The sequence below is a fragment of the Vanellus vanellus genome (genome assembly GCF_965231255.1).
Source record: "Vanellus vanellus genome assembly, chromosome: 3".
Classification (NCBI taxonomy): domain Eukaryota; kingdom Metazoa; phylum Chordata; class Aves; order Charadriiformes; family Charadriidae; genus Vanellus; species Vanellus vanellus.
Genome location: NC_138907.1, coordinates 68991710 through 69006623, shown reverse-complemented (window position 1 = coordinate 69006623; position 14914 = coordinate 68991710). Strand labels below are relative to the sequence as shown.

General features: G+C 40.9%; 1 protein-coding gene across 2 annotated transcripts in view; it reads right to left on the bottom strand.

The window, feature by feature from the left end:
• Positions 1–758: 758 nt before the first annotated feature.
• PTPRK (protein tyrosine phosphatase receptor type K) overlaps positions 759–14914 on the bottom strand; it is a gene marked incomplete at both ends in the record, with an annotated part of 423191 nt that continues 409035 nt past the window's right edge. For both annotated transcript variants that reach the window (XM_082481081.1, XM_082481082.1), the window contains 9 exons: positions 759–812; positions 3273–3408; positions 4703–4866; positions 6804–6929; positions 7149–7280; positions 10278–10451; positions 11019–11168; positions 13056–13191; positions 14295–14449. In XM_082481081.1, the coding sequence (XP_082337207.1) occupies positions 759–812; positions 3273–3408; positions 4703–4866; positions 6804–6929; positions 7149–7280; positions 10278–10451; positions 11019–11168; positions 13056–13191; positions 14295–14449 (1227 nt within the window). The remainder of the gene's footprint in view (positions 813–3272; positions 3409–4702; positions 4867–6803; positions 6930–7148; positions 7281–10277; positions 10452–11018; positions 11169–13055; positions 13192–14294; positions 14450–14914) is intronic.

The window sequence follows — 14914 nt, the reverse complement described above, 5'->3', positions numbered from 1 at the left end:
TGGTCTATGCATAAAAAGTATGTCTTCTACTTACACTAAAACATACAAAAAATAAACTACAAAAATTGTTTACACTTGATTTCAGCAAAAAAAGCTTTCTTCAAGAAAAATGATTCTTCTTTTTTCAGCCATCAAAAAAGGAATGCAAGTAAACAATAAATACATGTGCTTTCTCCATATAGACATATTTACACTTGAGTCTTTGGCTTATGTTTAAGTTTCTTTATAAAGATCTTTATGTGATCCAGCCATCATTGCACATTAAAACAAAATAAGCCAGTTTCTTTTTACTATATATAATATATATATGCAACACTTGAAACGTATAAAGAATGAACCTTACTATCAATCTGCACTGTTATTGTACTTTAACAATGTATCAAAAGAAAAAAAAGAAAAATTAATACCATATAGGAAATATTGATACATGCAACAGATGGTCGCTCTACTGTAATTGAGAGACGGCTGCATATACAAACACTGAAAAGTCCTAATTTGAGCAAATCTCTTCTGACTCTGGGTTTCATTAAATAGTATTTATGTGGCACTAAATGTTGATACTGTATACAAGCATAGAAACAGATTGAGTTCTTTTATTAAGATACACAACTTCATAAGAAAAATACTTTGCATTTAAAATTTAAAATCCCTCCCACCCCCCTCTTCCCCTAAAATCTTTCTTCACAGGATCAAGAACTGTTGTCAAAACAGCTTATTGAGATTCATGTATTTGGTGAACTTTGTCACATCCATTCCAACTACGAGGATTCCAAGTACTCCAGCGCAACATCGTAGCAGAAGCGATATTGCTCCTTTAAGGGGAAAGAGGAAAAAAAAAAAAGAGAAGTTAAATTAAGAAATTAAGATTCTAAAGTATTAGCAGCAATATCTACAAACAAGAATAGTCTTTGTTAACTACTACGCAATTTTAACTTCAGGCGTGACATGCTTGGGTTTTCTTTTTTTTTCTTTTTTTTTTTGGTTTTGTTTTGTTTTGTTTTTCTCCCTACTACTGAAGTATATTACCAGCTCTGATTTAAAAACTCACGCTAAGCAACGAACTGGAAAAAAAACCCTGACCATGAAATGCAATGATTTGCTTCTCTGATTTTTGCAGCTTCTGAACTGGTTTATCAAACACAAGAAGCGCTCCTATCAGTCAGAGCATTCTTGCAGTGAAAGCACCCTGACTGTGATATACCATTTATATTTAAGTTAGCTGGTACTGAGTAGTTAACCAGTGCCTGCTGCTTGGACAGCCAGGGAACGGCTAGGGAACGCTGAGCTGTGACACAAAGCTGCTCTGGGCCCACAGCCCTTTTGTACAGTCGTGTGGATGTAATGTCCAAGAGATCAGATGCACATTTAAAAGAGAAGTTAAAGCTCAAAATTTCATCGTGGTTAGTATTTCTTCTTAACAAGGCGGCTGTTCAGAGCTGATACTGGGGGAGGGGGAGGAAGAAAGAGAGGAGAGGGCAAGAAGAGAAGAAAACCCAAGGAAAATAATACAATCTCTGTTGTCCATACGATCTAACAAAATGAATCTGCTTTTGTGATTTATTTTTGTTTGCAAGGAAGCCAGTGTGATCCATTAGCAGGAAGTGGTGGGGATATCTTAAAGGCTTTATTGCGCTGCTCATTTTTGTTATCTGATCGTGTTGCTGAATGTAGGGCACATGACAGTGTTATATATTGGTTTTCCTGGTTTGTTTTCTAACTAACGACTCAACAGCTGCTGCTGTTCAAGAGTTCTGAATAAAACCCCACACAACAGAAACATGTAACTATGTAAATTCAGTAAATGCAGACTAAAGCTACAATGGAATTCAGGACTGTTTTGAAACGAAATATAAGTTCACAGAGCATTTATCAGAAACACATGCAATCTACCTTGGCCTCCCTTTACAGTGACACAAGTAATTTTCCATGTGATCTGACCTATTTTCTTCATAGCAGTGAACTGAAATCCAGGCAGCAATTCAATATGTTGTGTCTCAGATGTCTACGGCACAGCAGATTGCAAAGTATTTGCGGCAAACCCAGCAGTACCTAGCCCAATGGCCCTGCTGCTACAAGATGCTCTACCTGTTAACATTTTAACCACCTTCTTAATTCACGTGATGGCAAGGGTTGGAAGTGACGCGCGATAATTAAGCAAATCATGCCACAGAAGCTACTTGATACCAAGCAAACACTGACACCTGGAAAAAAGGGCAACATGGGAAGAGGCAGCTACAGCCGTTTTGCTCAGTATGCAAGTTCACCAGGTCAGAAGCACTTTTAGCTATGCATAAACTGCAAAATGCTTTTAATTTCAATTGGCATCCCTGATTTTTATGCTGTAGGCAGCCATCTGGCTGAGAAGTGACGCTGGCTGCTGGCAGTGTGAGAGTCAAATGGCAGAAACTCCCAAACGCTGTTTAACCCGCTTTCTCATTCACCTACAGGAAGGAGAAAAAAATCCACTTGGGAGAATTTTTTTTTAAGGGCATTCCACAGCGTTCAGTTTTCGTGACTGATGTGACCACAGGAATGCACATGCGCTCATTCTGTAGGCATAAAGACTGACCAGAAGAGTGAAGGTTATTTTGAGTTCTAGCAATGTACATACAAATATTTAGTCTTGTGGTTTTGCTAATTCAGACTCATATTGTTTATGATTGATTTATTGTTTATTATTTAGGTTAGCTGTTGGAATCAATGATCTTAAGGGTCTTTTCCAACTTAAATGATTGTATGATTCTACATTTTCATTTGCAACATACTAGCTGAGAGTTCTCAGGTCTCGTTTTGACTACTGCAAAACTGAGTAACAAACATTATCATTATTCAATACAGCTTCCAAAACAGCAGCTGTTATTAAGATATAACATAGTCACATCTCCAGCTACTAATCTGGACTTTACAGCTTATTCCTATCAAGAAGAAATGCCTCGCTCCGTAAAATTTCGAGGGGGTTTGTGTGAGCACAACCCGCTGCAACTTCTCTTCAAATAGATCAGGTTATTTGGGGAGATTAAAGTGCATTCTGTTAACTCAGAACGTTTTCTGAGAAAAGCACGGTACCACTACAAGAAAAGTAGCTTAAAATGCCTAGCCTGGCTTCTCATGATGCTGACTTCCGCGTACACTCAATAAACGTCCCTTTCTTCTTGTGGCCCAACATAGGTTTGCTCTGTTTAGTGGGCACAGGACTGAGAACGCGGCTCACACAACATGAGAGCCTCTGGCTCCCTGGCTGTTTGCAGTAACCCCGACGGGCTGGTGCTTACCGGAGTTTCTACCATGTTGGGCTTACTGTTCCGCAAAGTCTTCACGGCGTGGAAAACGTCCACCACGTTCTGCCTTTTTACTGTCTCAACCACAATGCCAATGGCACAGAACATCCCGCTCCGGCCACCGCCGTTTCTGCACACAAGGAAAAGAGCTGGTTAAACGTCACTGCGGCGTGAGACAGGATCCAAAACGCATTTCTCTTCTTTCACTCCGTAAGCGTGAGTTTCGAGTTGCACAGGGAGACCCGGCTTTTGCAATCTTCTTGCAGCTCCAGAGGGTTTGGTTTGAGATATTTGCTGTTTCTGACCTTCCTCTCAATTACTTCTTTTACAGCCCACCGCGCTGCCCGGCTATGCTACAGCCTAATTTACATAGGCATTAGAAATAAAAAACTAAGTTCAATGGCAAGTACAACATTAGAAATTAAAACCCAAGCTCAATGCAAAGTACAACATTTTCCACTTAGTTCTGGAAAGAGACTCACTTAGAGTGAGGTATGGAGGATTATCTAGCCAGAGTAATGCCAAGGCATCACTGATTAGATATCTTGTTGACCTTTGGGGACACTTCTGAACTATTTTAATCTTCATTTCAAAGAAATTAAGGTAGGTATTTCTTCTCATTAAGCTTAAATTAGCCAGAAGATTCCACGGATAATGAGGAGGTGTGGGCAGAAAGGGGCTACAAGTTAATTTTGAATATTTAAACAGAAGACTTTTTTTAAAAAGTAAGGAGAAATACGTAATTCAATTTCTAAGTTTTAAACTTTATATTTAAATAAGAGAGAGATTGGTCATTCTCTGCTTAGGGAGAAAAAGATGCCACCTTTTCAAAACTCCCAAACCAGCACCCATTTAAATATTGGGCTCAGATAAGCAGCCAGTGGTCATTTACCAACGATAGTTCTAGGATCGTCTGTACTGTATTATAGAACTTTTTTCTGATTTCATATATCCATAGCTTTCAGTCTAAACCCCTTCAAATATAATAGGCCTTCTGGAAAAAATGCAACACATGATACGCAAGAGATACAAAAAAAACCCACTATTTGGCACTCTGCATAAAAGACTTCCTTACCGAAACCACACAGAAGAAATTGATCTGTACCCACTTTGTACCTGAAAAACATGCTATTATGTACAGAAGGAGACAATACACAGTATCACTGTAGCATCGTCCAAATATTCATTCCCGTGGTACCTTGACCTGACACAGAAATATCTGAAAGTTGACCAAAAGCCAACCTACAGTAGCAGTGGTATTTTATTGTTTGGTTGGTTGGTTTGGTTTTGTTTTTGTTTAAACATAAAAAAAGGGCATGTGCAAAAGAATGTAGCCATGCGAACACTGCTTGAATTTAAAACGAGAGTTAATTTATAAGCATTTCTTTGTAGAGAAGCATTTTGACTTTCTCCCAATTACTCACAGGCAATGGATGATGGTCCGGCCCTCCCCTTCTTCACACTCCTCTTGCCATTTTTCAACCTGGAGAATTAACTTCAAGAAGGATCTCTTTGAAGCTGGTACATCTCTGTGAGAAGCCCATCCCAAATACTGGAATTGCTGCACCATCAGATAGCCCTCTTGTGGCTGAGGGAAACCAAAGGGCTTTAGGTCAATACGGTACCTTTACATCTTGGTTTAGAAAATCAAACCACAAAACTAAGTGTATATGGAACCTTAGTGTTTATATTACGGACAGACTCCAACATGTATATACGTTACACGGTAGGGTCTCCATTCATTCATATCACATGAGCTCAAGGAAGATGTCAAAAAAGGAAAAAAGGGAACTACACTAGAGACAACATCACAGTTTATCGATCCACAGTTTATCAATTACTAGTGTAACCTATCCTGATTTCTTCTAAATGGACAAATTCCCTAGACTCTATGTGTCAAGGGTTTCTATCCTTAACATCAACTAAAAACATCACATTCTTAGGCCTACAGAAATGAAGAGACATACCTTTGGCTCCCATGCACGAACTAACCCCATTATAAATAAACAACAAGTAACATTGGTGCACAAATATGACTATTTTCCTTTTTGCCAGACTACGGTAAGCATGAGAGCCTTGCTGTCAGTCTCTGAGCCTTCCACGTGCTAGATGCTACACAGGGAGAGCTTTGAATAGAATTAGACTGCCACAAGAAAGGCCTCAATAATTGGAAGAATAAATAGCCTATTCAGTTTCTTGGAGCTGAAGAAGACGAAAAGGAGCAGGAGTGTGGATTTTAGAAAAGCAAGGACAGAGCGGAGAGATATTTAGAAGCAAGACGTAAAGGCGAAAAGGCATGGGAGACAAAGAGAAGTTGAGGAGTAGAAAATCAAAACATCATAAAAGACAAGAAATGGAAAAAATGAAAATAAGAAATGAACACAAAAAAAGAGGAAGTCTCAAAATACAACAAAAAAGCGCGCTATGGCGTAATATTTGCCAGTGTGCCTACACCTTAGCTTCCTGTAGTTTCTAAACAAGAAGAGATGAAAATGTTTTTCTTAGCTCTGAATATAAGAAAAATAAAGGTTTGGATAAAACACTGGCCACACGCAAACTGATCTCTGCGCTTTGAAAAATGAAAATGTGAGCAAAATAAAAGAAAAAAATATCTTTGTGTACACAGTAATCAGTTTTCCCCACAGCTATTCTTCAACGATAATGAAAGTTAAACATATACTCCAAGTAGCAATTGGTGGCATGTAAGTTCACTACTGGATGAAAGATACAAAGTAGTAATGGTAAGCAAAATAGGGACTGCTGGTCAACTGTACATAAAACGGTGGCACAAGCATCTGTAACTCTTTACCTGTAGGCAACATAAACTAGTGATTTATAGAGGTGAGCTAAAGGAGAAGACATTGCGTGGCAAACAGGGTTTGAGAAGATGCTGCAATAGTGTGAAATGACACCAAAAAGACAACATGGTGCAAGGTGTGAAAGAGCCGACAAGAATGCAAGACTGGCACTGCTACTGGAGTTAAGAAAAAGACGATAAACATAGGTCGAGACACAGTGGTGCAGAACCCTTCAGAGGCAGAAGAGTTCGGAGTTTTTTTCACACCCTGCTTTGCAGGGTGCCACAATCCTCCTTTTATGTTGTGGTTCTCACATCTTAGGCTGCGAAGGTGCTGGTTGCATAACCAGCCTCGGCGCTCCGGTTCCTGCTACACCACGGAAGATGTCTTACGGAAGCTACGAATTGAATACCTGTCACTACATGTTCATTACAGGGGTATTTCTTTCACTGCACACCAAACAAACAGAATACTCACACATCACCTACTCATCAGGGAGAACGTCACAAGACAACAGTCATTCACCTTACTGTTCTCTCTGCTTAGCGTGCAGCTATAGAAAGGTACTAGAAATTAGTATTAGATATCGATGCTTGACTGACTTTTTTCTGGGTCATGTCTTAAGAACATTAGTATTTTACTATCATTCAAAATTAAAACCCACAAGAGCCTAGAGTGTTAAAAATGACATACTTTTGCCGTTACATATTGTTACGGTAGTGCTTACTCTTGTTAGATTGCATATCCTGAAAATTCGGTTTATGACATCGCAGTCCATTGAACACGACATGCATTCCACTTGGATGGGACCGTACCGCAGTATCCCTTCCTCGGGCCAGTATTGCGGGCAGCCCTGCGCCAGAGCAAAATGGGCATAATTAAGTGGTAAGTTACAACTTGAGCATTGCCTTATCCCACTACAGGCATCTCGCCTGACCTTTTCTGAGCAAGAAGTGTTAATTAGTTGCTGTAAAGCAGAGAATAACTGTAAAGTCACTGCACTGCTCTACATTTTTACCATGGGTGGTTAAAGCATGCGACAGTACACGGAAAACTCCAGCCCCAAACTAACCTGTGCTAAGTCGACTTCATTTAACATCACAAGAGAAGTACAGCCGTAGTCATACACTAATCTCCAGAAATCTTTCACAGTGTTTGGTAAAGGATGTTGTGTGACAATAAAAGCTGCCGGCTGCCTGTAGCTCTGTAAAGGCAAAGGGTTTTATTAGCACCGGTAGAGGAAATACTTCATAACTTCCACTCAAACACTGCAACAGAACAAACATAAAAACAACAAAGCTGTGACATCAATTACACTAGATTTCACCAAAGCTGATGTTAAAATTACATTGTCATCTTCAGTAAGAACAAAGAGGTTACTGTGCTCAGGTCTGCCTTCTGCCTTGTTACAGGCCAAGCCCTGTTTCCGTTCAGACATGCACGGAGCGCTGAAGACACTCTTCAGGGCTTTGCTGAGCTGAGGCCCAGGAACCATCTCCCCGTGTCGCAGGGAGGGGTGCAGAGGTCTCAGAAGGTCACCCCATCCGCAGCAGGTTACACCTGAGCTCTGTGACTGCACCGGGGACTTGGCTCAATCCCAAATTCTGTTTTGGTGCCACAACCACAGGATCACCCATGGAACTGACCTTCAGGATTACTGGGGCCCATTTCCAGCAGAAAGCAGAAGTTAGACAGCAAAATATTATTTCCTGCCCCGACAGCAGATTCCGCTTTCTGTGTGCTGAGTTATACACAACTGCAAATAGGGGTTTCCAGCCTTACACAGGTTGGCTGAGATGCAACTAATTGCAGAGGGGCCAAGTCCCTGCAGCACGCGTATTACGAGCAGCAAGCAGAAGAGGAGAGATCAGAGGTTTTTTGCAGGCAATTTGCAACCGTGCGCTGAAGAGTTCTGCAGTGAAGGAATACAGAGATGAACTGGCAAGGAAGCGCTGACAGGTTAATCTGAGAAACAGAGTAAGACGGTGAATATTCTTGTAGGCGGATGGGACTGTAAGTCACCAGTTGGAAGATGAAATGCTGGGACTGCTGTACGCAACACAGAGATCCCCGTGTTTAGCATCCGTGCTGGTACTAAAAGCAGTTTGGCCATTTTTTTAACTGAAATAAGTAGAGCAAATTAACCCGGGAGAAAGACCTGGTATGGTAGCTAAACCACTTCTGGTGTGGAAGCTTGCTTGTTTGAAGGTTGATAGGAGGGATCCTTACACGCAATGTATCACCATAACCTCGAAAAGCATAGTGTGAGGCCTGGAAGGAAAATCTACAACTTCTTTCACCCTTCTAACTTGTTGTAAACTGTGAAGATAACAAACTAATGCCTTTAGCATCAGTACTTGTTTGACAACAGAATAAGGGGGCTGACAGTTTTTTTTTTTAATCCATGTTTGTTATCTTTTTCTAATGCAGGAAGCATATGGGGGCAATAGGACAGACATGCAGCTTGTGTCCTACTTCCTAGATCCTCAATCTGCCCAGGGAGCAAAAAGAAACAACCACTATTGACTCTTCCTTTGTAGTTTTAAGAAACAAAAGATGTACTGGCTGATGTTTTCCTAGCCCTCTTTCCCATCCTTTCTGGGCTTTTCCAAGATGAGGGAACTCACTGAGATTGAGATGATTAGGTTTTCAAAAAGAATAGCCAGGAGAACTGCTGTCACCCTGGGAAGTAGACACTTTTTTGTAGGAACACAGGGACAAGTACATTGTGGAAAGAGGAAGCTTTCCATTCCTATTTTGCTATCAAAAGTCCCTTTTCCTTGCCCAGCAGTGGGGTCCCCCCCTCTAAATAAATCAGCCCTAAAAAAAAAAACCAAAACCCAGAAGAAAAAGGGCAACCCCCCCCTTTTATTACCCATAGATTTAACCCTGTACTTATAGCCTTGTTATATGCCTTCATTGTAACGTATTACTTTTTTCTGCTGCTTTTTTTCCTTGTATTACTACCATTTCTGTCTTTCCTTACTTGCCTCTGATTGTTCATCCATTAACACATGGCTTGGTTCCTGTCCCTGCCTGCCACACACCGTTACACACCCAGAGTCCTCCTGCCACCCAGCCATTCAGCCCGCGTTGTCTTCCTTTCTCCCCACACCACACTCCTCTGTGCCACTGTGTTGGCTGCTCCATGGCACGTCAATTTTATGCAGGGGCTTAATGCAATTTTAACTGCAATTCTAAACAATTTTGGTTGCTACCAAAATTCTGCTTACTGCTCTCACTCATCCATTCAGCCCCCGTCACTCCCTAATAGATTGGTCTCACACATGCTACTCCTCTATTTTTCTGGCACAATAGCTAATTGTGAGATTAGGGACCGCGTTTTGCTAGCAGTTCAAATGCTTCCCGCACTAGCTCAGGCAGCACTCAGGGATGAATGTAGCATTCAGTCCTGACGATTTCTGCTGCTATTTGCCATTTTATTCCACCTCAGTTTCTGACAGCACTTCATTTTTGAGGAAGGGGAGATGCTCCTGGAAATCAGGCCACGTATTAAAGTATTTACTGTAAGGGTGGCTTTAGGGGCCTAACTTTGGACATGCTAATGGCAGGCGCAGGCAGGTATCCGACAGCACAAGTGATGAACTGCTTTATCGATCAGACGCCTATAAGCAGGTTCACCTCCATTTTTCCCATTAAATTGCCTTTTCCCCTGACAATACTTCTGTCGCTCAAACTTCAACTTTAAAGAGCTGCAACTCAAAATATGAGCAACAAAACCCTCAACCCTATCCCCAAACATGCCAAAGAAACGATATTTTTTCCTTCTTTCCCTGTCTCTCCTGCCTCAATATACATAGCCCCTTTTATAAAACAGCGATAGTAAACTCATGCTCAGGTGGGTAATATTTACTTCCTGACAAACAGCAGATTTTTGAGATCCTGCGGAGACTTGAGATTTGGAAGGCTGGAGACTAGAGCTTTATATAATGCTGTTGAAAAAGGGAGATTTCCAGTCGGTCCCACGAGGATGCAAGAGACTAAAGATAACAAACCTTCTAAAGAAGTAACACAAGCTGGTGGGTTCTTTTACCCATTCCCCCCACCTGTCTTCGTTAGGACTGTTTTACCGGGCACTACAGTAAGAAAGAATTACCCTTTCTTAAACCAGCAAGCGCTCTCTCTCGTATTACACAGCTTTTCATGGCACCCCACACAGACAAAGAAGATAGTCTCTTACATCCATAAGAGCAGCATTGATGTAGTTGCTGCTCTCCCCATCAATAGTAATTAAGAAAGGCAGACATCTGTCAGGTGGCAGCATATCCATGAAGCGGTTCTTGTCGTGGTTCCTTGGCAAGCAGGCTATGCTGCAGTCCTCCGCTTGCAGGCGAGGGGTCACAGAATTCAGGGTCTAAGGGAGAGAGGATGCTCGCTTTAGCCCGCTGAACTAACAGACGATGGACTTGAGATTCCCCAAGTTTTAATTTAAAATATTGCAATATGGGAAAACGTGAGGCATTCGCAAGAAGACATTAGCAACCAAGAGCTGCTACCTGTTTGATGGATGTGCTTTTCAAGGGGGGTTAAGCTGCAGGTGGTAAAAGGCACTCCACGTGCCGCTGGACGGATTCCGCATGACACCCTCCCCTCCAAAAGGAATAAAACAAAGAGGATCCTTCGGAGTCTTAAAGAGCTATGCCTTAGCCGTGCAAATGCAAGCCAAAACCCTCTGTGGTTCCTAGTCAGCGGTCTTTATTCTAGACAGATATTTACTGCAATTTTATTCAAAGGAGGATATCCCATATTTAAAACAACTTTGCAAAGCACATAAACACGGGTGCTTTATTTTGTGGTCTAAAAGTGAGGGACCAAATGCTATAAACGTGATATGAAGAATCTTTCCCTTAAAATAAATTAGCTGTATCTGAAGGCAAAAAAAATTGTTGTCACATGAAGAGTTAGTAGGAACTGCGAATACCTGAAACTCATCCTTGAGATGCGAAGAGTTTGTCTGAGAGTCTATTCTAATCATATCAAAATAAGCAGCTTTGAATTCGCAGACAGGAATGGCAGTTTCTCCACACAGGCAAGCTTCTAGAATGGCATCATGAATAAAGATGTACTGCTCCTACCAAATTAAGCAAAGAAACAAAAATTATAGCCGTTTAAAAACAACAGATCTCTCCTTCTTGTAGAATAAACAGATCTCCTCCACACTGCAAAACTCATTCAAGGTAATGTCCATCAATCCATTAAATAACGCTTTAGTGCAAACACAATCTTGTCCTAATTGGGATGCAGTTAACAAGGATGTTTTCTTCAGAACCAATTTAAATTCAGTGAAACTTAACAGAACAGGCACAGCAATTTATTTAATGGGAGGTTTTCAGTTTTCTTGTGGCGTTTGTGGGTTTCTGCGTATATGCCAGTGACTTGTCGGCTTTACTCATTTTTGCTTTTTAAAAATAGCTTTCAGCCCTATAATACTAGCAGAATGTGTAAAGTGCTTCAAGCACTACTAGTGTGATTAGCAATTATTTGGCACGCTGCACTCTCCTTATGCGTGTGCAAGCTAGTACATCAATTGACTGATAGCTGGCGCTAGGCCAGTAATAAACTCGAGTGTGTCCCAACAGAAACAGCGTTTCTTCCCTTTTTTTTTTTCCCTGACTTGCCTCGAGATATCCTGAGTCCCAGACAACTGCATTACTATTTCAATCAGGCCTCCTGTCAATTTTTACACAAGGCCTATTATATTTACTCACCTTGAGAGTAATAGATGTAACTCATGTCTATATAGCAAAGTGTGAGAACTGTGCCAGCCTCACCTGCCTACTGTGCATACCAATGAGGTTATTAACTTCAACATGTGCCAGTAACAAGAGGACATGTCCAGGGACCACGGTGGCACCCTGGCACTACAGCCTGTGCTGCCTTACCCACATGGAGCTATTGCCATAGCTATGGAGCTATTGCCATCACTGTTGTCTAGATGACCGTAACAAGAACTTGCGGCAATTTCAGCTTTATTTTGCCGCGTAAGTATGAACCCCTGAGAGAAGATGAGAGGTAAGAGGCAAAAGGGAGTGAAAGAGAAAGGAACAGCAGTAGGGGTTTCAATTCACATGCAAGAGCAGATCAAACTGGGATGGCTGAAGCAGTCACACTGAAACGCTCCGCTCCACGCGCTTCCCAGAGGTTAATGGCCCTGTAGCAGGGGTAGTTGAGCGGGACCGTTCATTTGTTCAACCGCCCCAGGTTGCAGCATGGAAAAAAAAGTGCACCAAATTACGCTGATATTGCTGGCTGCCAACTGCAGAGATTTTCACGTGGTGCCAGGTGAAATAACTTCTCTGGTAGAGGTCCACATGGAGGACAGGAGAGAGAAGTGGCAAACCACTTCAAGTAACCTGTCCTAATAGAAATCAATAACCTATGTTTCTGTGGAAGCTCAACGACACTCAGGTGGCAGAACGGGAGCTGTTATGGCTTCATCACGAAGGCAATGGTTTTACTGTGGAGTCGCTGAAGGCATGACAAAAGACAAAAAGGGTAGAAAAGGAAACGGGCTGGGCAACGAGGTTAATAAAGCAAATAAAAACAGCGTTGAAAAGGGAGAGTGAAATGGACATAAAGTTCCACAGGTAAGTCAAATTATGGACAAAATCTAAAACTGGTGGCAAACTGCCGGAATTCCAACTTTGGGTTCCTGGAATTGCTGACACCAGAGCTGGGAAAAGAAGTGCCAGATAGGCCTACTGGAGGGTCTTCTCTAAGAAATCCTCCTTGCTTTCCTTTTGTTACAAAGTTAGGTGGGCACTTGTTTGCGTGAAGACTGAAAGAGGCGGCAGGACTTGCACCACCCTGGTTCTGGGCGCTGTTTGCATTGAGCAACGCTCCCCAGTGGAGATAACCCCTCAACGGGGTCACTGGCCGCTCTTTTCAGAGGAACAGTGAAATTCTGACTTAGCACAGTTCAGAAAGCATCAGGTGGTTTGAAGGTAAACTGTCGTACCTCTGTCTGTACCATGTTGATGCGACGGGACCGTAAAGCTTTGACGCAGTTGTAGATATCCACAACACCTTCTCTTTCCGCCATATCTAACATGATATCGATCACAATATAACAACCTGTTCGTCCAGCACCAGCACTAGAAAGAATCAGTAAATTCTGTTAGGAATAGCCCCATGAAAACGTCTATAAACTTTATAAAGCCATTACTGAGAGCATTTTTATGAAGTCATTCGGTCCTTTCATCACAAACACCACCTAATTTTTATCTTCTCTCCTTCTCTTCATAATGTCCTTTAAATCTTTTGATGTGCCCAAACCAACCATTTTGCATCAGATTTGATCCACTAAGTAACAGGAAAAAAACTTGTTTTCCTCCTTTTATCTCCCAGATCAATACTTAAAGTAAAAAAGAAAAGTTAGTTAAACTGAAATCTGGAGGATGATTAAGCTCATGCACTTCAAAATATGACAGATCTTGTTTTTATTTAATAAAACTAAGGATGATTTTTAAATGATATATTACAATAAGAAACTCAAGCGTATGTTTTACTAGCCAAGCTCTAAGCTGGTTTAGGCAGCACATTTAACAGTATCCAGAAGATTCTCTCTTGATTTATTTTGATTTTGTATAAAGCTACGGACATCTTTTGCACAGTGAATTCTTAAAATCTGTAAAGGCTGAGTAACTTCATCTACAGAATGTAAATAAACATTTGATGGTGCTGAAAGAAAATTCTATTTGTCAAAAGACTGGGTCCCACCAACATAAACCTTGCAAAACTTGCACAGGAAAAACAACGTTCTGTATTTGTTGCCATTAACCTCATTCCATCTTCATTCATCTACTTGTTTACTTCGATTTAAATTAATAATCTGTTCAGACATTATACGCAACACCAAGCTATCAAAGCAGCCATACCTATACTTATTCTCGAATGCTGTCACAAAATTGTTGTAAGCTACCTAAAATGATAGCCTGAAGTATATGATTTAGCTGGTGCAGCTCTTGCAGGAAAAAGAAAATATCTGGCTATTCTATTTAGGAAAAGTGTACTAGAATCCAGTTATTTCCAAATGTTGCTGTAGACAGCCAAATCCTCCCGCAGTGTGAATTAGGCAATTCAAAAAGGGAACAACAAAAACAAAACACTTCAAAATGATGGATGCTTCACAAGAGACTACTGTAAAAGCTCACATACACAGTTGTGGAAAAAATCAGTCCACCTCTTCTGTACACACCTGCAATGGACAACAATAGGCCCTGCACTAGGAGGGTTAGATAATTTGACTCTCCGTATAAAGGAAAGCAGGCCTGTGGCATTGTAAGGAACTCCATGATCTGGCCAGCCAGTGAAATGAAACTGTTTAACTTCACGGATTTCATTGTAGCCCCTCTGTAAAAGGAAAAAAAAAAAAGGTTATGAAATGTGAAGTATTTAATAGACTAGATATTCTCTGACTTAAATAATGATAACACACACTGATAGAATCTACATGCGGTTTTCATAATTTCACCAATTATTTAAAGCAAAGAGCATACAAAGCTTAAAGATGTCATTGGTTTTCTTTTTTCATTTTGAAATCATAATTTTAACTTTTGCCATGAAGTATGCTGGTTTTGCCTCATTAGATTTTTTTTTTTTTTTTTTTTTTTTTTTACACACTTAGATGCAATTTGCATCGATTTTCAGAAGTTTTGCTAATTAGGACAATGGCCTGCTACATTTACAGGCAAGTATAAGGATTTACCAGAAGACCACAACCGTGTGCCGTGTGGCATATATTGCACTCACAGAGTTCGTCTTTTGATTAAGTGAGATTGACTCAGCAGCATTCAGGGCAGAGTGAATGGAGATGAA